At 46.3% G+C, this 24013-nt stretch overlaps 1 protein-coding gene across 2 annotated transcripts in view; it reads right to left on the reverse strand.

Annotated features, from left to right (window-relative positions):
- The window catches only part of PHC2 (polyhomeotic homolog 2), a 115219-nt gene that overhangs the window by 21521 nt on the left and 69685 nt on the right, over nt 1-24013 (reverse strand). Inside the window, exons 8-9 of one of the 2 annotated variants that reach the window (XM_055331514.1) lie at nt 11010-11434; nt 10591-10756 (exon numbers count right to left, since the gene is read on the reverse strand). In XM_055331514.1, the coding sequence (XP_055187489.1) occupies nt 10591-10756; nt 11010-11434 (591 nt within the window). Of the gene's footprint in view, nt 1-6234; nt 6505-10590; nt 10757-11009; nt 11435-24013 lie in introns of those variants that run through there. The other variant, XM_055331515.1, reaches the window with a different exon arrangement.

A 24013-nucleotide genomic window follows, 5' to 3' on the forward strand; every position in this document is an offset into this window, starting at 1 on the left:
ATGGAATATTCCTCAGCCATTAGAAACGACAAATACCCACCATTTGCTTCAACGTGGATGGAACTGGAAGGTATTATGCTGAGTGAAGTAAGTCAATCAGAGAAGGACAAAGAGTGTATGTTCTCATTCATTTGGGGAATATAAATAATAGTGAAAGGGAATAGAAGGGAAGGGAGAAGAAATGTGTGGGAAATATCAGAAAGGGAGACAGAACATAAAGACTCCTAACTCTGGGAAAGGAACTAGGGGTGGTGGAAGGGGAGGAGGGCGGGGGGTGGGGGTGAATGGGTGACGGGCACTGAGGGGGACACTTGACGGGATGAGCACTGGGTGTTATTCTGTATGTTGGTAAATTGAACACCAATAAAAAATTAATTTATTAAAAAAAAATTCCTCGTCGGGCTCCCGGTGCATGGGGCCTGCTTCTCCCTCTGCCTGTGTCTCTGCCTCTCTCTCTCTATCATAAAGAAATTTTAAAAAAAAATTTAAAAAAAATTAAAAAAAAATTCCTTATCTGTAAAATGGGTACTTAGACCTGCCTCACATGGCTACAGTAAGGATTATATAGGATAATGCAGGAACAACACAGTGGAACAGGCTGTAGGAGGGCTAACATTACTGAAACGTGAGGTATTAGGAAGCCCGCCTTAATCTCTTAATCTCGCTCTCACAGAGCCTGGCTTCTTATAGCTCCAGGGCAGAGCTATTCTTCCATTGGCCCAAACTCAGGTACCATTCATGATCCTTAGACACCCTGGTCTACACAGGGTATCCTGTTCTGGTTCTCTTAAGGTCAGGCTTCAAGGAGAAATGTTACTTCCACTTTGACAATGGCAGCAACATAACAGAAATGCACCTGCCTCCAGGGCGAACCAAATGTCTCAATTCACCTTCAACACTCATTAATCCCAAGGACAAGGCAACCACCACACTCCCTTTCCATACGGTTGGTTCTTTCATAAAGAGTCCCAGGGTATCCCACAGACACGGAGCCCCAGATGCCAGACAGGATAACTATGGAGCAACTGAAGAGCCACTTTAGTGCTGGAATAGTAAATTTATGGAAATTGTAATGATAGGAGGTAGTTTAGTGAAAAGTTAAAGGGCTGAAGGTAAAATCATGGAAGATGGATTTCCAACAGTTAAAAAAAAAAAAAGACAGGAAACAGCTAAAATGTTTAGTAAATTCCTTAATTATTTTCAGGTTGATAATAAGGAAAGGCCACTAAGTTTCCTGATACCCTGCCTTTATTTATTTAGCAACTGTAGGAGCACTAATACTCTTAGGTAAATGGAAGAGAGAGGAGGGCAGGGGAGGAGGACAGAGAGGGGAAAAAGCTAAGACTCAGCTCTCTTGCCCATATAATGGGATAGATGATACTTATCTTGCAAACCAACCCTCCTGACCGGTTCTGCTCCTGGCAGACATTTTTTCTTCCTTCCTAAAACCATTGTCCAAGTCTGTAATCATCCTCCTTTGCTACCAATCAGCTGACAGACACAGACTAATACTGACTCTGGAAGCCTGAAAACGCAGACTTCACTGATTTTGTAAAAAACGGTATTTGATCGGCATCAATTTTGTTTCAATTCAAAGTGTCATTTGCTTTGATTGTTTAAACATGTCTAAATATAGATTGGATTAATATAGATCATGATAGATTTGAATTGTATGCATTTAGGCCACATATGGATGGTTTCAAATAAGCGAAAGATATCAGTAACTAGGGATAATCATACACTATTTGAGACATAATAGCCACGCAACTAAAGCCTTAACAATAACCTCCAATGGTCAAGAGCTCTCATTTTCTTGCCAACAGTCTCAAGCCTGGTCCTCCTAATCTGCTGGAGAAGGGCTAGTTGTGACATGGCATTTGACAGTCATCTCATAAGAGAAGCAGTAATAAATTTCACTGCTGAGAAGAAAATCATCCAGGAAACAGTTATTTGCTTTAAAGGCAGCCCAGTAGCAAACTGGGATTTTCTTCAACATCTGGATTTATCTCAGAACTGGCAATGTCTGTTTAATAACAATCCTTTCGTTGTGACATCGAAAGAACATGCTCTTCTTTTGGACTTATCTAAACTAAAAAAATCATTCGGAAATTGAAAGAAAAGGAAAGCACATCCTTTTTCACTAACTATAAATAATCTGGAAGGGGAAGGGAAAAAAAAAAAGACCCTATTAAGTTTACCCTGCTGGCTGTGATGGTCTTACAATGAATGTATACAACAATAATTAAATTATGTGCTAGGTTTCTTACTACACTTTCTTTCTCCAAAAACTAAATCCCTAAAATAAACAAACAAATAAATAAATAAACAAATAAATAAATAAATAAAAATTAAAAAAAAAAAAACTAAATCCCTGATTGTATAACTCTTGGTTAACTATATAACAAGAAACTCCATTTCTTGACTATGTCAATCATACTCTATTTTTGTTACTGATGGGAAAAAGTCCAGAATCTATACGATTTTTTGTCTTGGATAAACAAATTTTTTTTTTTTTTTTTTTTAACAATTCCCCAAGTGTCAAAAAGTTGAACCTAGGGTGGCTTGCCTCTGAGTTTCTCAAATCAGTGGTCTGCTATAGCTGGTAATTCAAACTGAAATTTTGAAGTAAGTTAATGCTCAAAATGAAACCTACATCTAGGCACATTTCTTAATTTTTTAAGAGAAAACATACTCAGAATCTTTAAGTGGTGACTCACATTATAGTTTAAGCCACGCCATAAAAACTTTTAAAATACAAATCTACATGTGTTCGTACATCTATCTTGAGGGATAGGCCAGCTTTGCTTTCCACCAAACAAGGTGCCAAGTCACTACAGAGAGAGTCATTTCTGTTACTGGCACAAAGGCCTCATGGGGGCAGATTGCATAAGGCAGCCAGTCCTCACCCTGCTTTTCCACGGGGGTGGAAAACACAATAGCATCTCTCTATAGCCACTTTGGTGAGATTCCTACTGACCACAGAAAGTCATCATCCTCATCTTCCAGTTGCAAAATGGCACAAAACAAAGGGAATAAAAGAAAATATCACTTATGAAGGCTCCTTATTCTCATTTCCCTACTCTCCTCTCTAGTAAATATATCTTTTCACAAGAGAATCTTTTTTGAGGACCTGACCAAATCTGTCTGGAGATTACAGGACACTGGATAGCTGGGAGAACTTTACCATAAACTTGGAATGATACAAAGAAAGAGGGAAAAAAAAACCCTTGGGAGATATCGTACTAACGTGGAGCAGTATTATCAGAACTGGAACCATCATCCCATTCCCTAGTTCTTAAAATTTAAATTCTATTTTGGCTTACTGATTCATGTGAGCTGAAAGTGAAGGACTCTGATAGGAAGTGGGTGAACTTTATTTGGCAAATGGTTACCAAATGCCTAACGTGAGGCCCACAGCCCAAAGGAGGACAGAGATTTAGAGAAGAGTCTAAGACTCTATGTGATCCTCTTTATACATTTACAACAGGGGGAAAAAAAGACAAAAAGACATGGACTCACAGGTGGAGGTTCTTAATTCTCAGTCATCATTTCTTTTTCTCTTAAACAAGAAAACTCTCCCTAGGGACAGCCTATCTAAGAGTGAGAAAGAACAGTTCAATTTTATAAGATCATCTATCCATGTATTCCTCTTCTCTTAGTTTATTCTCTTCCCCTCGGAAAGATCAGAACTAAAGGATCCAAAGTATCTGAGACAGGAAATGAGTAAGGCAGGAAAAAGGATGTGGTCTGAAAAAGAGTGGATTCTGGGGCTGGGCCAGAGCAAGTAGCAGACACAGGGTCAAAGATGGGGGAGGGGGCCTTGGGGGCAGGAGAAGTCTCAGGATCAATCAGCTGAGACTAAAAAGTCAGTGACAGAGGAGATATATCTGGAGAAGCGTAACACCACCTTCCTAAAAGCTTATCCTCCACAGAAATGCAGAGAGACCATGGCTGATGAATCCTCCAGCTAAGAGAATCATTATCCATTATCCAGACAGAAAGAAGAGCTGGAGTTTCCTCCTTCCTCTGAGGAAAGTGGAAGTCATATACATTGAGTATGCCTGACAAAGATAATTTGGAAATCAAGCCACACCTGGAAGAGAAGTGGAAAAAGCTGGGAGGTGAGTACATGATGGAATCCCAATATGCCTTAAGCATCTATGTGCCACAAATGAGTAAAACAGCCTTAAAAAAAAAAAAAAAGGAGTGACAGCAGGACAGACTGCTCAAGCAAACACAGTTGGATAACTGAGAAACCAATTCAAGAACAGAAGTGCACAAGATACTACCTACTTTCTCAAGATTAAGGCTGGAGAGAAAAGGCACCTATTCTTCCCCGTGTGTATAGACAAGCCTGGAAACAGATCTTGGGTGGGCAGGGCGCACATGATGAAGAGTGCCTGGAAAGGGCAGGTGCCAAAAGAGCACCATTACCCATCTGCTGGACCCTCTGTGAAACAAGCCAGCCCCTGTGAGTGAGCCAAACCAGAAACTTTGGTTCCTATCTTGCAGGGACTGGAATTCAGGTATAGAAGCAGTGGGAAACACAGTTTATCAGCTGATCCAAAAGTGTGGGTGCTTCCAAATACAGATCCTATGGGGGAAAATCACTTTTATATTCCCCAGTGTGCCTAGCGCAGTGCTTTGTATGAAACAGGGGCCTAATAAAAGTGTTAATCTGAATAAAATCCAAACTACTTAGCTGTGCAGGTATCTTAAGATTCCATACAGAATCTCCTGCCCTATAACCAATGTGATGTTACTTTCTTCCTATTTTACAGGTGAAGTGATACGAAGCCCTACATCCCGGTGACCTAAACCTAAACCCCAATGAACAGACACTGCCACAGGTCTGCTGCCAGGCACCACCCGAATAAGATTGCGGTGGGGAGGGGGGGGTGAGGGGGAGGGAGGAGAAACATAGGAGCAAGAATGCATTTCCTTGCTTCATTAGCCTGTAATTTTCAGACTCACCCAGAAATCCTGGCAGTTCCAACATTTGGGTGGACTCAGGAGAAGAAAAATCCCAGGTGAATGATAATTGGATTACCCAGTTATGCCCCAGAGCCAAATGGCTGGAAAAGGCTAGGATGGCAGGGCCAGATAGAGTTAAATGGACATTATTTTCTAAACCAAAAATCAAGACACTTAGGCTGATAAGACAATGGATGGAATATTTTAAATTGGGGCTGTCCTAGAAAAATCGGGGACATATGGTGGATTTAGGTCGGTTGCTTATTTCACAACAAGGGATCTCTGGGCCCAATATGCTAATGGAGGGGATTAAAGCCCTAGGATGGGAGACGTCTAAGGAGAAAGCTGTCACTGATTTGTAAAGCAGGAGAAAGAATAAAAGAGTGTGCCTGTAGACCGCACTGGAAGGGGGACATTCTGGGTATGGAGGAGGGAGGAAAGCAAAGTTGATCCGAACTCCAAGTATGTCAGTGAAATCTGTTTAGGTATCGGAGGCGGGTGCGGGGAAGGGACGGAGAGGGCTGGGGGGGTGGGGGGATCACCGGCACAGACCGGTGGTATCCAATGGATACAGGAGTCACGGGCCAGTTCAGGCTGCAGCTTCACCATCAGTTTGCAACCTGACCTTGGGCAGATTATTTCCCTGTCTGTAGACTTCAACTGAAATAGAGAATCTCACAAATCCCGATTTTTACGTAAAGAATCCACAGTTCAGTATACCTTCGTTTGGCGTGCGAAAACAGAGAAAATGCTCTTCTAAAAATGGAAGACAGGACAGACACGGAACAGCTTGTCCTTTCCATCCAATGAAAAACCTCGTGAGACTCGACTAGCTCAAAAACACAACTCCGCAGCGGAGCCGCAGGCCTCCACGCCGGGTCGCGCCCTGCCCCAACGGCCGGTCCAGCCCCGACGCGGCGCCGTCCCGGGAGGACGGGGGCGCGGGCGGGCGCCGGGCGCGGGGCCGGGCGCGGGGCCGGGCGCGAGGGCGCGGGCACACGCGGAAGCGTCCGGCACGCCGGGGCTGACACGGCGGCTTCCGGGGCAGTGCGGGGCAGGCAGGGTCCCCGGCGGGCGGGGAGGCGGAGGGCACCTCCCAGGCGCCGAGGGGGCGAGCGTGGCGGGCTGGCACGGCCTGGCAGCCGAGCAGGCCCGGGCCGGGAGTGGCACCGGAGGGCGGTGCCCGGCTCCCCGAGCGCCGAGCGCCGGCCGCGGGACCCCTCCGGGCGAGAACCCCTCCCCCGCCACACGGGCACTGACCTGTCCAGGGCCCGGCTCGGCCTGGCCGGGCGGGGCCTACGCAGCCCCTCGGCCGGGCGCCGCCTCGCGCGGGGTCCCGGGCCCGGGCGGGCCGTCTCCTCTCCGCCGGGAGCCTCCGAGCCGGGGCCCGGGGCTGCCGCGGCGCGTCCGACCGCACCGGCCTGGCCGGCGTCAACAAAGGGCTGCGGGGGCGCGAGGCCGGGGCGGGGGCGCGGGCGGCGGCCGGATTGCGCGCGCGCGGCGGGGGCTCGAGGGCTGCAGCCGCCGCGGAGACAATGCGGCGCGTCCCGGCAGGGCTCCCGCGGCCGCCTCCGCCGGGGGCGGGGCGCGGCGCGGCGCGGGGCGGGGCCTGGCGGCGCGGGGCGGGGCCCGGGGGGCGGGGCGCGGCGCGGAAGCCGGGCCTCGCGCTTCCTTTGTGCGGCCGCGCCGGCCCCGCCCGCGCTCTCCGGAAGGCGCCCCGGCCCCGCGGCGGTTCAGGGACGTGGGCTTCGGGGGCAGGGAGGCGAGCGCCGCGCGGCCCGCACGAGCCCCCGGCGGCGTGGCGCACCGTGGACTCCCTCCCGCCCCGCCGATTCCGAGGCAGCAGTGATAACGACCAGCAGTAATCGAGGGCTTCGCGTGCGCCGAGTCTTCACAATGACCCTCCAAGGAGTCATTATTCTCCCCACTGGGAACCGAGGGTCAGAGAAGTCAAGTAATGGCCCAAGTGACCCAGTTACACCATAAACGGAGATAACGCCTCCTCTTTAGGCTTCCTGTGGAGGTGAACTGAGGACATTTACACAAATTGCCTGCGGTGCTTGGCACACAGTTGGAGCCCAATAAATGTTTCTTCTCTTCCTAAACCACCCTGGTTTAAACGCAATGGTCGTGTCCATTCACCAGCTACGCTGGGAGCCGTGGGGGATGCAAGAGGTGGGCCAGGTGACCCCCCAGCCTCGCCGCCCCGCCCCCCAGCTTTATCAGGAATAGGTGACGCGGACTTCTCCCTCCATGCTTGACGCTCTCTTTTCCTATTTTCTTGCCTTTTTTAGCATTCGTATTCTCCCTCCCCCACCACGCCCCCTGCCCCCGCTTTTTCCCTTCTTTTGTTTCTGCGTCTTATATTTATTTTATATGCACTGATTGTTCACTCCCTCTTCCCCCTATTCCTCTTCCTTTCCCTCTACTGTTTTTCGGATTTTCAATGTCTTCTTTCAAAAATATTCCCATTTCCTCCTCCTTTCTGATTTGCATTTCTTACACTTACACAGGATAGAATACTCCACTTCTATTTCCTATAAAACAGGCCCGCAGTTTCCTGCCTCCTTACCTTTACTTCCTCCTAGATTGCCCTTTCCCCAACTCTGCAGGTCTAGGTCCTACTTATCCTTCAAGTTCTGGACAACCTTTCCTGTAAGGAGCCAGACAGCAAATACTTTAGACTTGGCTGGATATACTTTCCCTGTTGCAACTATTCAGCCCTGCTGTTGTAGTCGGACAGCAATCACAGACAAAATACTGTGTTCCAATAAAACTCTTATTTATAGACACTGAAATTTAGATTTCATATAATTTTCACATATCATGAAGTATTCTTCTTTTGAGTCTTAAAAAACTTTTCAAATGTAAAACCCATTAAAAAACAGTTTACAAAAACTGGTGATGTGATAGATTTGGCCCTTGGGATGTAATTTGCCAGCCCATGCTCTAGAACAGTGCCACTTCCTCCTGGCAATCTATCCTGATAATCTCTACTTGGTAGTAACTCTTCCCTCTTAACTTTTAAAGCACTTACCTATAATCCTTCCAGGGCATTTATCACATTTTGGTTTTTAATGTATGTTTTCTTCCTGTGCATTTCTCATCTTTCCCAGCAGACCTTAAGCTCGTTGAAGGTGAAGCACAGACCTTATTTCTCTATGTATTACCTCCCAGCCCACAGTGCTTTGCATGGAGCAGGCATTCAAACATATACAGAATGGATCAATACTTAAGTCTTGGGTGGTTCACAGTTGTTTCCACTGTGTAAAGCTTACTTCTCTCATGAGATAGTACCTCAAGAACAGGATGCTTGTTGTAATTATAGATTTCAGAAAGATTTTTGAGAGCTTCATGAGAAGACAGAGAAAAACAGGTAATGTCAGTTCATTTAGGAGTTGCTGAATAACAAGTACTTGAACAAAGAATGTATATTATCACCAACCTGCAGACAGATCATGTGTCCTCAGTCGGGTCCTATTCAACATTTCTATCAGCACATTGGTTAAAGACAAAGAGAACATGCTATATGATTTACAGATGGCAAAGTCAAGCAGAGGAGTTAATATAAAGAATCACAAAATCCAGGTTCAAAACATTCCCACCCCATCACTGATTCCGTGTCTCTGTTTTCCTATCTTTCAAATGGGGATGATAAAAGTCCTTTCCTACCTCACAGGGTTACTGTCAGGACTAAATGAGGAAATACACATAAAGCCTGGCAGAGAAGGCTCAGTAAATATTAGCTATTAACCATTTTCTTGCTGGGCAGGAACTACAGGCTGACCTCACGAGGTAACATTTAATAGATATAATTAACTATATTTTGGCTCAAAATATAAATTGTACAAGTTTGAGACTGTAGAGACCTGGAATGACAGCAGTCCATGTAAAACGAAACCTCAAAAACAAAATAAAAAATAAACCCCAAAGCCAACCCTCTGGGATTCAGGTGACACAGGGCTCTGTGAGCCAGCAGTGTCATTCCCCTGGGAAGGAGGAGCTACCATGGGGCTATGAGTACGTTGCACTGATGTAGGAAGGTGAGGGAGTTCTGCTCGGGAGCCAGAGTCAGGGCACTGCCTTTTCATAACAGTGTGACCTGGACTCTCTATAGGCTTTTATTCCCTCCTCTGAATCATGAGGACAATAGTATTTATCTTTCAGGGTTCTCATGAATGAGTAAAGGAAAACTTAGAACAGTACTTGGTACCTAGTAGGTATACAAACAAATCTCAGTTCCTCCCTACCATACCAAACAGATCTAGGAAACAGTCCTGCCCCTTGAAGGGCTTATAAAGATAGGTTTGGGTGCCAACCGATGGTGGCTAGTGGCTTTTTATATTTGGAATTACTGTGCTTAATTTGGGGGCTCATACTTTGGGAGAATTAATGCAAAGGTGGAATGTGGTTAAATAAGAACAACCAGATGGTGAGAATGGAAGGTCTTGACATGGGATGTGGGGAAAAAAAAGGTCTCAAATATGCAGCCTGGAGATTTTCCCTCTTAATGGGAGGGACAAGAAAGGGACATGGTAACTGTCTACAAACACTGCAGGAGATGGAGATGGACCCTGTTATAATTCACAAAACATTCACAGCCAGTGGTGGAAGTTCCAGGAGAGCTGGTTTTGGCTTACTTTGAAGAGCAACTTTCTGATAATTAGAGCAACTCCACAATGGAACGGGCTGCTTTTCAAACTGGTGAACCCCTTACTATTGCAAGTGCCAAGAGAATGGATGGCCTCCTTCCACTCTTTTACTTTTCTTTTCCTTGATCCCATCCTCTATTCCGTACAGAAAACCAAGAGCCCTTTCCCCTACTTTGTTCCCAAGTGCTTGTCTTCTCATTTCTCTTTCTTGAGTTTCCAACCTCTTTGTCTGTCGGCTCTCCCAAACCCGACTCCCAGCACACCCTTAGTCCACTGACTAGAACTGCCTCCCAGACTTGCAGGTGGCCCATTGCTCAGAATGCCACAGATCTGGGCCAAGATTGCATACCAGCAGAGAGGGGACCCAGAGGTTGTGCTGTGACTCTCCCATCAGGGTAGAGGGATCCAGCAGAGTGTCCTGAAACCTAGTCATGGAGAAGGCCATTTGTCACTGGGCACTCACAGACACACGGGGATCCCAGAACTGAGCAGTTCTTTCAAAGATGCTTTCCATGAGCTGAACATATTCTGAACTTCCTTTGCCCTTCCCCTAGGCACTTGCCTTATCTTTGATTTATGGCAGCCATTTGTCATATTTTCAATTTCAAGAACTCCTTCTCAAAGCAAAGGAAGCAGAGAATTGAAACAACTGCATACCTGCCTGAACTCTGAACCTGACATATGAATATGCAGATATATCTGACAGCAATGCCATTTAGGCCTCAGAGTCTGGATCTAGAACTTTCCTTATCCTTCTTTATCCTTTTCTATCTTCTAGGTCCCCTTTCTTTATCTTTGGTTTATCTTCCCGTTTCCCTCCTCTGTTTCTACCCATACCAGCTTCCTTGTTGCCTTATGGGCTTGCAGTGGTTTACCCGCCCAGGCCAGATGTCCAAGTGAAATGTGGGATGGCAAGGAAAGCCAACTCTCCCCCCTCCCTCAAGGGCCCCACTAAACTTCATACCGTGAGCTGGGGACTGCTGGATGTTAGGGCTCTTGGGGACAGGCAGGCCTCCAGGCACGGCAGTGATGATGGCCTGTTGATGTGGTGATGGGCCAGACCGAGTCTCAGGCACACTCTTCTCTCCAGGTACTGCTTCCTTCCAGTCATCCATGTTACACTCCTGGGGCTGTGAAGGGAGAGGACAGAGATAATCTTATAAATTGCCTCAACATCCTTGAATACTTGCCCTGTTTCTGAAGAGTCTGGGTAGCAGGCAAGGACATTAAGATTCAGCCAGCCCTAAATTAGGGAGAGGCCTCTTGGCTCTCTTGGATCACCCAGAGAGGACTTAGACCAAAACACATCCGCATGGGGGCTGTGGCATTGCCCGAGCTGTGTCTTCTCATTTGTTTCCCGGACCTTGGCACTGGCTTACTCACCACTGGTGAAGCAGGCTGCAGTTGTAAGATGACAGCTGAAGCGTGTTGGAACCTGCGTTGAGGGGTGTGGGCCAGGCCCTCAGGGTATCCATTGTGGGGCCCAGTGTCTGGCGTGGGAGGGTGACACTGCTGAGTGCTGCCAGCCTTGTGCAGATTGGCCGTGGGGCACTGGAGAGGCAGGGCAGGTGTAACCGGGCCTAGTGGCATGGCGTGGGCTTCGGGGCTGGGCTGCAGGGTCAGGCTGGGAGGGACCGAGGCGAGCTGGGGGTGGGACTGGGCTTGGAGCGCTGGCCGGGACTGCTGTGGCGGTGGTGGTGGTGGCGGTGGTGCTGGCTGCTGTGGCTGCTGCTGGAGCACGAACTGGGGCTGCAGGTGCTTTGAGGGTGGCTGCGAGAGGAGCTGGTGCGGTTGCAGCTGAGCATAGGCTGCAGGGGGACAGAGCAGGTCAGGGGGCACAGGTTGACCTCATCTTCTGCTGTGGCCCCAACTCTGCCCCTCCCACCTACATATCACAATGGCTTCCCAGACTCAAGGTCTCGGCTTTGATCTCTTTCAGCTTTTGCCTAGACCCTGGCCTGGCCAGGCCACTGCCACAGCCCCCAACTGTCTGTTTCCTTGCCTTCCTCCTGTGCTAAAGCTTGGCTGCCCCTCAAAGCCCACTGCAAAACTCACCTCCTCTAGGAAGCCCTCTTGGACCGTGCCAGCTGTTCAGAGAATCCCTGGATTCTACGGTGTGCCATATTGTCTGGCCCCTCCATGCCCTTCACTCACTCTTCTCTGAGCCTGCAATCAGTGTGGCCTCCCATTGCCCAACCCAACACTGGCTCTACTCAGGCTGGGCTTCCTCTGGCAAGAGTCAATTGCACACAGGACCTGGGACTGTTACATACAGAAGGGCCTCAGGCTAGCTGCTAAACCTCTCTAGGCCTTGGCTTCCTTGTCTGAAAGTTGGAAATAAAAATCATTCCCACCCAGAAAGTTGTTGTAGGGATGAAATGAGAAAAAATTGTGTGAATAAAATGAGAAAAAAAAGTGATATGGTGTGCATAGCACGGTAATTGTCAAACAGTCATGCTCGATTATTTCTAGCTATAATTAAAGTGATGATTGGTTTAGGTTCTCAAAGTATGCTGGACTTACATTTACCATAAGAACTTGTATCACAGTGTATTATAATTGTTTCTTAGCTTTCTTCCTTTGGAGATCGTGAACCCCTTGTGTCAGAAATTATCCCAGATCTCTTTATCCAGAACCTGGCCTAATGCCTGACATTGGATGGGTGCTAAAGAAATAAACTTCTTGTCCTGAACTGGAATCCATTTGTTGCCATGTGCTGCTAGCCTTTTCTTCTCCTGGCATTTTAACCAGGCAACTCTTTGAGGTAGGGATTCGCATACTTTTTTTAGTAATCCATTTAGTGTCTAGCTCATGCCTTGTATACAGTACAGATTTAGATTCAGCTTAGAGATTGATTGTCCTTCCTCCTAACCCTGCCTTGTGGCATCCAGGCCAGCTTAGCATGAGGGTAGCTCCCCCGAATCTGTCTTGCCTGAATGGGGCCCTCCACCAAGACTCCCACAGCTGGGGAACTACTGCAGACAGGCTATGCCTTGCCAACGCAGAGGGCCACAGCTGGAAGCTCACAAACAGATTTTTACAACCGAAGCCTCCAAGCTAATAGGGATAAAGGCAAATTTTGGACCCTGAGCTAACATTTTAAGAGTCCTGTGATCCCGACAGGTGCAAAGCAAGCAGATTTCAAACTAAGCTGGGGCTTTTTTCTTAAATTTTGTCTATTTACACATACGTTTCCAACTATCTCATCACAGCCCAGCATAGAATTCCAAGCAGAAGGCCAATCAGAATGGAATGGAATGGAATGGAATGGAATGGAATGGAATGGAATGGAATGGAATGGAATGGAAAGGAAAGGAAAGGAAAGGAAAGGAAAGGAAAGGAAAGGAAAGGAAAGGAAAAACAACATGGCCTCTGGTAACTGGCAGAGAACAGAAAAGGGTTGAGAAATGCACCAGGTTTGAGGTGATGGGGGACCATCCAAATGGAAATTGTCAGTAGGAATTTGGTGATTATAAATTGCCCCTGCCTCCCACTTAAGCCTTTTCTCCCAATTCCACATTGAATAGCATAACTTAATCAGGCAAAGATTGTCAATCAGGCAAACTAAACAATCAGGACTCTTTGAGAGGACTGTTGATGAGGCACCCAGGAGATCCCACAGATGCCACACAGTGCCCCGTTAGGCTTGAGCAGTTACAAAGACCATAAAGACCATAGAAAGATGGGCACCATCACTGAAAACCCAAGCAAATCTTTCTGTCTCTCAGTATAAAGTCATGAAGTCCTGCCCGGGAACAGTTGCTCTAGGGGTTGCCCATCAGAGGTGAGAGCGGGTGCAGGCATGAGGCAGGGAGCTAGCGTCAATGGCACATCCCACCACTCCCTGGCTGTGTGCCCAGAGGTGGGTCCTATTCCTTCTCAGGGATTCAGAGTTTTATCTAAAACAGGAAGTTTGGGTGAGGTGAACACATGAGTCTTTCCCAGCTCTAGTCTGATGGGGGTGGCTATCATAAGAAAGTGGTTTAAAACTCAGAATTTATAAGGTGGTGTAGATGGGACGGACGCCTGCGTGGCTCAGCGGTTGAGCGTCTGCCTTAGGCTCAAGGCGTGATCCCAGGATCTGGGATCTAGTCCCACATTGGGCTCCCTGCAAGGAGCCTGCTTCTCCCTCTGCCTGTGTCTCTACCTCTTCTGTGTGTCTCTCCTGAATAAATAAATAAATCTGAAAAAAAAAAAAAAAAACGGATGGTGTAGAGGCGGGCGCCTGGGTGGTTCAGTTGGTTAAGCGTCTGCCTTTGGCTCAGGTCATGGCCCAGGGTCCTGGGATCAAGGCATGCATTGGGCTTCCTGCTCAGTGAGGAGTCTGCCTCTCCCTCTCCTTCTGTCCCTCACCCCGACTTGTGCTCTCTCTCTCTTAAATAAATAGATAAAATCTTTAAAGAAAAATAAAATACAAAGTGGTGAAAAGAAGGTCAGAGGGGAAAAGAGTTCTAAGTCTCCAGTGCATAGAGTACAGTTAAGGACAAAACACATTTGCTTGCCAAATTGGGAAAGCAACTGCTGGCCTGCTGGCCGGCTACCCCAGGGCCTCCCCATCTATCCCACTCTCCCCTCTGCTGCTCCTGGAAAACTGAAGGCATTGTTTTGGAACAGATGATGCTAGTGTATGCCATGGCTGGAAACAAAGCTCATGAAGCCTTAGATAAGTTCATAAATCAAAGGCTCAAGGTATTTTGGGGAAGTGTACATCCGTAAACTTTTGAGGTTAATAAAAAGCAAAGACCACGATTTAACTCCGGCATTATCCTGGGTCAAAAGTCCTTTTATTTAAAGTACTGTGATAACTTTGTAGTTGGTCTTTCTGATTCGGGGTTTCTTCTCTCTATAATCCATTTTATAGATTGCAAATTAATCTTTCTTTTGCAAGTTAATCTTCCTAGCGCATAGATCTGACTCCCGATTAAAAGCTAACAGGGATCCTCCTTTGTCTGTTGACTAAAGCTCCAGGCATTCAAGATCTCTTTACAACCTTTTAATTTCTATTATTTTTTTGATCTGAGCAATCTACTACTCATTGTCCCCTGTACAGAGTTTATGCTTTGTCTCATCCCACCTAGAGTGTCACACAAATCAAATCTTCATCATCCTTTTTCTGCCCTTACAGCTAAGGAAATTCTTCCCTTTGAAGTACATCAAGGTCTGTCTGCTTTGCATCGCCCTCAGAGATGCAGCATGTCTAGTGGGCAACTTAAAGTTCTAGAGTCAAAGTGCTTGGATTTGAATCTTAGCTCTGCCACTTACCAGCAGTGTAATGCTGGGCAAGTTACTTGACCTCTGTTTCTCTGTGTCATCATCATTAAAAGGGGTAATGATGATACCTATTTCAAATGACTTGTCTCTTTTAGTAGGCAGAATTGATGGGATTCACTTATTTCATCCAAAGAACCTTGAATTTAGTGGATGCTTAATCAGTATTGGGGAATGAATGAATGACAACGTGGTGGAACTCCAGCTATTGTCCCACAAAACCTTTCCTTTTCAGAGCCAGAACATGGATGAGAGGGATATAAGCCCATGATCTTTTTGGTTTAATCAGCATTCTGGTTTATGGAAGACCCTCCTCCTATTCAACCCCTGCCCACTACCTTCCTGCACTAACTTTCAACCCACCCTAGCTGCTCCACTCGCTGTGCATAAAATGTCATATCCCATCGAGCCTGTTTGGCTTTGATTTTGGTGCTTCCATTTTCTGGAATGCCCTCCTCTTGCTTCAGTGATCTGAGGCTTACGCTTCTTTGGCTCAGGCTCAGCTCCTGTTGTCTCCCTCTTTGCCTTAACTCTTAATTATGGGTTTTCCCGCAGAATTCCTGGAAGTTTTTATCGTTTGATTGATTTGTGATTTAACATGTACTATCTTGTATACGTATTTCACTGATTCTTAAACATTGATTCTTATCCCCAGCCCACCCCACCCACACACATTTGAACATAATATCCTTTGAATTGGGATGCATATGGCAACTGCTATCTGGTCAACTGGCAGTGCTTTTCTTCCTTAAAGTTTAATAAAATAATGGTGTATCTCACAATCAGTGGCCTCCTACATTAAGTCAAACAGGAATACTTTTATTCTTGTGTGTATTTCCTATCTCTCTAGCTGTCCTGTTTCAGTCAAAGGTATGTTCTATGTTTCTTTTTATTTTTTTTAATTTAAAAGATATGATTTAATTTAGTTGGAAGGTTTTATTTTATTTTATTTTTTACTTATTTATTCATGAGAGACACAGAGAGAGGCAGAGACACAGGCAGAGGGAGAAGCGGGTTCCATGCAGGGACCCCGACGTGGGACTCGATCCCGGGTCTCCAGGGTCACGCTCTGGGCTGAAGGCGACGCTAAACCGCTGAGCCACCCGGGCTGCCCTAGCTGGAAGGTTTTTATGTCTCCTTTTACCTTCTACGTTGTCCAACATGATACTCTACGTGTTTGCAGATGCTTAGTAAACATCTGCTGTTGATCACAGTAAGATCAATGAATGCATCTCCCTCTACCATGCCCTCCAGCTCAGTTTGGGGTGGTAAAGGGCATTTGCAGCCATGATACCAGAGCAGGCCATGCTCCTCTTTCCCACAGGTAGGATGGGGCATATCAGTTTATGAAATGTTAATACACAGAAATCTCTTTTTTCTTTTTCTTAACTTTTTCTAGTGCCCAGTAGCTTCATTTTTTCCCTGCACCTACTTTGGCTCCCCTATCCCCTCCTGCTGTAAAGTACACTGCTTCTAAGGAACAAAGGGTTGCTTCCTTGGGACCTCTACCACAACTTTGGAAGGCTCCATCAGCCCTTCCTATTATGGAGCAGGGGAGGGGCAGGCCCAGGGCCTCCACAAATTAGAGCCAAGCAAGAGAGAGACTCTAGGCAATGCTCATCTTTCCGTCTGGTGCTCTAACCTTGAACAGCCTCCTTAAAATCTCAAGAGGCCAATTCACTGTTCCCAAACCAGTTGGTTGTTGGCAACAAGAGGATTAAGGTCCCCCAGAGTAGGAGGGATTACTGGCTGGTGCCCTTCACTGTATTCACTGTTAGAACTTATCAATAATTAATCTCTATTGATCTCAAGGCTTCAAGTATGCAGGAAATAGCTCACTGCCCCAGACATGCTGAGACTCTTGTCCTAAAATATACCAGGGCAGCATCTCTCTCATGGGTCCAGGCCTGCTTGTACACTTATTTTTTCTAAGACTCTGCTATAACAGACTAGAGTTGCTGGAATTACCTAGTCTCTGGGTCAGGGGAGATGCCTCTCAGAGAGGATGGCATTACTCTTTACTACCCACTGCTCTTCAGGGTTTAGAAAGTGAAGAGATACTTTTAATCATGCATTCACTAAATAAACATTAACAACCCCCAAAGATACAAGTGTAGTAATCCAAAGGGGCACCTGTATCCCAATGTTTATAACAGCAATGTCCACAATACCTACTATGGAAAGAGCTCAGATGTCCATCAACAGATGAATGGATAAAGAGATGTGGTATATATACAATGGAATTACTACCCAGCTATAAAAAAATGAAACTTTGCCATTTGCAATGATGTGGATGGAACTAGAGGGTATTATGCTAAGTGAGATAAGTCAATCAGAGATAGACAATTATCATATGCTCTCACTCATATGTGGAATTTAAGAAACAAACAGAAGATCATAGGGGAAGAGAGGAAAAAATTAAGTAAGATGAAAGGGAGACAAACCATAAGAGACTCTTGACCATAGAAAACAAACTGAGGTTTGCTGGGGGGGAGAAGGTTGGTGGAGGGGGAACAAATAACAAACATTGGCAAGCACCTACTACAAACCAAGTACCATGTTTGCTGCTGGCTGAAACACGGTCCCTAGAATAGATTATTGTTTAGTAACAGAGACATTTACTCTTGGCATATCTTGGTAAATGTTACAAGAGGAGATAAGCACAGAATACCAAAAACACAGAAAAGGGGATTAAGCTTCAGGAGAGCTGAGAAGGCTTCCCTGAGGAAGCATTTACCATGACTTGGAGTTAGGAAGATGACAAAAGGAATAGCACATGGGAAGAACCGGAGACATAAAAGACTACAGTGCATTCAGAAACCTGTAGGGCATTCTCTACAGACACTCCCAGAGTGTGTATAGTAGAGGAGCCAGAAGAGAAGGCAGTTTTAGGAGGAGTCTAAATTATGCTGGTATCCATAAAAGGCTGCTCTTCTCTGAAAGAGGTCTGTCTCATAGGATCAGGCCTTGGGGGTGACTGAGATTGAGGCTGACTCTACAGGGCAGAGCCCCACATAGACAGGGAAGCTCCTTTTAGAAAAACCTAAAGCAAGAGCCACATGAATTTTCCATGATGCAGTTCCTCTGTGCTGAGGGCTAAGAGTTTGAGGGGGAAGTAAAGCTAAGGGAAGTTTCCCTGTAAGAAGAAACTAGGTTATAGCAACAGGATTGCCAACTGCAGAGGCACTCCACGGTGGTCTGTCTATGCCTTAACGTCTTTAGGCCTGCTCTCTAGCCATCTGGCAAAACTAGCAAATATCCTCTGTGAGCAGAATTCCTTATAAGGAATGCTTGGAGCATTAAAAAAGAAAACTGGTTTCTGCATCTCTGCTCCCACCCCATTTTGGCCGAATGATGGCAGTACTGCGTGAGTGGCTAAAGGCGTGGGTTTTAGAGCCAGATCTGGGTTTGAATCTTGGTTCTGCCACCTATAGATGGCATAACTTTAGACAAATTGCTTATCCTCCCTGACCCTTGCATTCCTGTTCTATAAATGGTGATATGTACCACCTAGTGTAGCTGTTAGCACCACAAGGAATATTATGTTTAAATCACAAAAAGGTTCACTGCCTTTGCACATACCTAGTAGATGCTCATCAAATGAAGCTATTCTTAAAATACTATCAGCTATTTGCATGTTGCTTTGAACTTCTCAAAGCATTTTTATAATTTGAATCTCATTTATTCATAACAGTAAGCTTATGAGGCAAATGGGCAGTGTTCCCATCTTATAAACAAGAACTGAGAGTAGTTTCCAATTGACTTCTACAATGCAGTGTGTTAAGGGAAAATCGACTCTACTTGACAGATGAGACACAGTGCATGTAACAAACACCCAAAAAGTGCTGATGGTCAAGTGAATAAAACAAGCCAATAAGCACAAAGTAAAATAGCAAGCCTTGGAATATTAGTTGGAGGCTCTTCAGACCTTTGCAGGTGATCTTGGAGGAAGACCAATGAAAAGGGAGTGTTTTTGTCAGAAGGCAGGGAGGTAAAAGTGATGCGATGGGTCAAGTAAGTCACAAAGTGGTAGGAGTAGGGGAGAGGAGGCAGATCTGTCCCAGGAAGCCATGAGCAATTCGAGTGGTTCAGTGGGCAATTTGGGGAGGATTTTGCAGGCCCCCCACAGAGTCAGAGTCAGTCTTATCAGAAGTCATGAACATGCTATTTATTGAGTCCCTCCTACAGGCTAGGCATTACAACTGATAAAGTAGGAAAGAAAGACACAGGGAAGGTTTCCCAACAAGAAATAACAGTCTCTGAGGAAGATGATTCTAGCAGCTGTGAGTGGGAATTCCTGGCCATCAGTTAAGCCTCTTATAGTCAGCAAGCCTCGAGGAAGGCAGGGAGCCAACACAGAGGAAGTATCATCGGAGCCTGGTGATGAGCTGGGTAGTGATGGAAGGTGGGACCAAGGAGGGAAAGGGAGCTGGGAGCTGTGGAGAGCCTACTCTGTGGTCACCTCTGCAGGCCAGCACACTCATCTTTACAGCCTGTGGGAAGTACAATCATCTCAGTTTTATAGGTGAGGAAATTGAGGTTTACAGAGATTAAGTAACTTGATGATGGTCATAAAACTAGTAAGTAGGGAAGCTGGGGTCTGAAACCAGATCTAACTCTGAAGCCCATGCTTTTCCCATTATAACACTCTGCTTCTGTGCTAAAGGCAAATGAAATAAAAATAACCCTGAGACTGTGAGCCTAGGGTATAAGAGTTGCTAGTTCATGACCGTGGGCAGTGGCTGGGAAACTGGGAACGGGGATTCTTCCTCAGAGGAACACATCCAGATTTTTGTTTTTGTTTTGTTTATGAATTCTGTAAAATTTTAAAATGTGTGTGTGGTGGAGTGACATCCAAGGGGAATATCCTATAGACAGGAAATCTACAGGGAAGGGGAATGAAGACAGGGAGGGGCCCATATTCAGAAGTCATCTGCAGACAGGTGGTAGGTGTCTGAAATGGAAGAACAGACAAGCTCCTTTAGGGGGTAAGTGTTGGAGTAAAACACCAGGAGGACAGGACTGAGTCTTTGGGAGTCTCACAGCTAATGGCAGTGGGGGCAAGGGGAAAGGAGGGAGGAACAGGTCCCACCTACACGCACAGATGGTCACATGCACACGTAGCCATTCTGGGCGTAGGTGCTTCCCAGTGCCAGCTGAGATCATCCTCCTTCTGTTCTGTTCTTGAAACTTACTCATTTTTCAGGCACAACTCAGATTTCCACACCCCAATTAGAATTTAAACTCTTGTTCATCTCTGTAACTCCCATATGGTTAGCATTATGTTTGGCACATAATAGGTGCTAAATGAGTATTTATTGAGCTGAACTAAACAATTAAAGAGACAGAGAAAAACTATTTGGGAATGACAGTTAATTAGTCTTTCTGAGCCATATCTTCTTCATTTAGGGGAATGGAATTGTCAGGATTAAATGAGATACGTAGGTAAGATATGTGGGTATTTCGGACAGTGCCTGAGACATGGCTGTTCATTAACTGGTAGTTATTATTATTATTAACTGGTAGTTGGCAATGACTCATAGAGGTAATATAATAGGAGCCTAGAGTGAAGGATTTCAGGAAAGAAGGCTCAACACTTCCAAGGCCCTTTGTGTATCACAGTTGTATCCTCTTCCTCTGTTTCGGTCACACACACATACACACACATGTGCACACCTATGATGTGTTAAGCAAAATATCAAACTCTTCCACTGATATCCTGTAGACTTTTCCCCCCTAATATAAAGAGGAACTTCTTAGGAATCTAAATTTGGTCCTACAGTGATAGTTGAAATGACCTTCGTAGTTGGTTGCACAATTTTAACATCAAAATTGTTGGGAATCTTGACTCTAGCGAGATAACGAGTCCATTTGTATGTTTTGTTTTTATTGGATTCTCTAAGTAAAAGTGTCTATCTCACAGCTTGGAAGCTGCTCTGGGAGAGAAATGTGGTACCCGAGAGTCCTAGAATCAGCAAGCATCACATTGTCCGGCCTATCACAGACAGGAATCACTATTCCCTGACACAAATCCCTCTCTGCAATAAAACAAAGCTGCTATGTGGCAGGCCTTTCCAGCAGAGAGTTTTCTCTCCTCTGATGAGACCTGAGGAGGGATGAGAAAGCAGAACAAAGACCTGGCATCTGGAGCACAATTGTGTGGAAAGGGCCTAGAATTTTCAATAACCTGACAGTTTCCTTTTTTTCACAGCATCAACCTCCTGGTCAGCAACTTTCTCCTCACCTTTGGGCCTGAGTGTTCACCAAGGCCCTGAGTTTATCCCCTAGAATGAGGACTCCAAGAACCAAGCCTCTTGTGGGGAGCTGTGAGCCAGCTCCCTTAGGACTTGGTTTCCCTGGAGGCCTGGCCCATGGGACCTTGCAGCCTGCCTCTCCTGCCCTCCTTGGTTCTGTCCTCAAATTTCCAAGAAGCCCACTTCTTAGGCTCTGCTCTCCGCTCCTTACTCCCCTCCCCCACCTGCCAACCCACCCCTTTTCAGGGCATAAGGGACCTTTTCTATTTGCAGATCCTAAAGAAGCTGGTTGCCAAGGTGACAGGAGCAGGAACAGCAGGGAGCTCGCCATGGGGGAGGGGCTTTGCCCCCAAACAGCTGTCAGTGGGAGCAGTCCCAGCTGGGACTACAGCATTTGCCTGTTCTGGGAGGACATGGCCCCCAGGGGGACACATTCTCTCCCCTACGGTCCCCCACTGTCCCACTGCAGGTCTCCACTGGTTATTCTCCCTGGGGGCAACGAGCCAGCCAGCTTGAAAATGCTTCAATAACCAACAAAAACCGCCACCCCCCTTCTCTCTTTTTCTCTCAATCTCTCTCTCTCTCTCTCTCTCTCTCTCTCTCACACACACACACACACACACACACAAGCACATGCGCACATGCTCTGATCTCTGTTCATTTGCAGTGGGTTGGCTGGGCAGGAGGCCAGAAGTTACCTTTGCCTGAGGACGCAGGAGCCCAGGGCAGGGGCTCCTCCAGGCTGCCCCTACTAGGGCATAAAGATTATTTGTCTTTTTTTTGTTCCAGAGCCCTGAGAGGATCTGCAGCTTCCTGACCCTCCCCATTGCCTTGCATCTGGGAGGTTAGGGGTGGGGAGTAGAATCACTGGGCTTGTAGAGAGGAAGGGGTAGAAGAAGTAAGGAAGAATGGGAGGTGATGGTAGGAGGTAGGAACCATGCAAAGCCCACTGATTTGTGTGATCTAGATGCAGCCCACAGCTGCCCCATAGAAAGTTCTGTGGAACCACTGGTCTCTATATTGCATATAGCCACATACTGCTAGTTTCAGGCCATGCCAGGGGCCCCAGACCTCAGCCTGTAACTCACAGGTGTTCACCTCCATAAGGTTCAAGAGAAGAGAGCCTTCCACTCGATTCTGTAAACTACAGAACTTAGAACCATCAGGCTCTTTGACTTTTGGGTCATGAACAGGAAAGGCCTAGGAAAGACCCACATTACTGCAAGAATTGAGAGCGGCAAATATGGCTTAATGGCTAAGGACACAGAATCTGACTCAGCCGGGCATGGACCTGGTTCCCACTTCTGCCACTTTCGACTTGTGTGACCTTGAGCGACACATGTAGCAAGTTCTTGGATAACCTCTCTGAGCTCTCGTCTTCTCCTCTGCAAAATGGATAAACACACCTACCTTATAGGGTTCTTTCCAAGGCAAAAAGAGGTGGTATGCATAAAAATGCCTAGCATATGGTCTAGTTTACAACAGCTGTTTTAATAGCGCCCTGTTTTCTCAAGACCCCAGGATTGCCTAGCACATTTAGGAAGAATTCAAGAACGGGTCTTTCTTTTGAAGAGTCCTTAGAACCTGGGGGGCTGGGTTGGATCTGGGGAGAGGCTACATTTTGGCTTGGGTGGGTATGGTTCTCAGGATGTAGGGTTTGTAGGGTTTGTAGCTTGAATGAGAAGGGAGAAGTGCTAAGTGACTGTAGGGAGCTGCCTTCCTCAGCCCAGCAGTGACTGTCCAAAGGCAGAGAATCACCAATCCTTTGTCCTCGAAACCTCAAGAAAGTAAATAAAGGATTGTGGCTCAGATTCTTCATTGCTCAGTCGTGACACTTGACCTGTACTTTCCTCTATCTTGAATATCTTCCCCTACTTTGTCTGTTGTTGGGTAAACTACTCCTGCTTTGAGACTCACATGCCATTTCCTCTGAGGGACAGTATCTTTGACCCCTCCTCCTGGCACTGAGTTGGCTGTGTCCACATTTACCTTGAACTTACTTCTGTAATAGAATTTATGAAATTGAATGGATTTGCTTATATACCTGGCTCCCTCCTTTTGACTGCACATTTAGGTAAGGAATTGTATTTTGACCCCGTTGGTTAATCTAGTAACCAGCATACACAAACTCTAAAGAAAAAAAAAAATATAGGTTAGACTGGATGGCAAAATGGTCTGGATGAGGACAAAAGGTCAGTGGTTGTCTCAAGGATGTGACCAGGGTGATTCTCTCTCTCTCTCTTTTAAATTTATTTATTCATGAGAGACACACAGAAAGAGGCAGAGACATAGGCAGAGGGAGAAGCAGGCTCCCTTCAGGGAGCCTGATGTGGGACTTATCCTAGGACCCTGAGATCACAGCCTGAGCTGAAGGCAGATGCTCAACCACTGAGCCACCAGGCACCCCTGATTTTCTCTTTAATGCAAAGCCATGGGGATCCCTGGGTGGCGCAGCGTTTTGGCGCCTGCCTTTGGCCCAGGGTGCGATCCTGGAGACCCGGGATCGAATCCCACATTGGGCTCCCGGTGCATGGAGCCTGCTTCTCCCTCTGCCTATGTCTCTGCCTCTCTCTCTCTCTCTCTCTCTCTCTCTCTCTCATAAATAAAAAAAAATTAATGCAAAGCCATGTAGTCTATTGCTATTATATTTACTTCTATGGTCTAACAGCATGGTCTTATTCCCTAGACTGATAAGCTGACTTCTAAGGCTATTCTGAGAAAAGACTGCTTAGAAAAGGCAATACTGGGACATGCTAGCAACAGGGAAAGAGGTCCAGCTTCTGGGAATGCTGACTCAGCCCCATCACAGAATCTCTCATAAGTAATCTGATTATTATATATTTTTTAATCTGCTAAATTTTTTCC

The sequence above is a fragment of the Nyctereutes procyonoides genome, unplaced genomic scaffold (assembly GCF_905146905.1).
Source record: "Nyctereutes procyonoides isolate TBG_1078 unplaced genomic scaffold, NYPRO_anot_genome, whole genome shotgun sequence".
Taxonomy (NCBI): domain Eukaryota; kingdom Metazoa; phylum Chordata; class Mammalia; order Carnivora; family Canidae; genus Nyctereutes; species Nyctereutes procyonoides.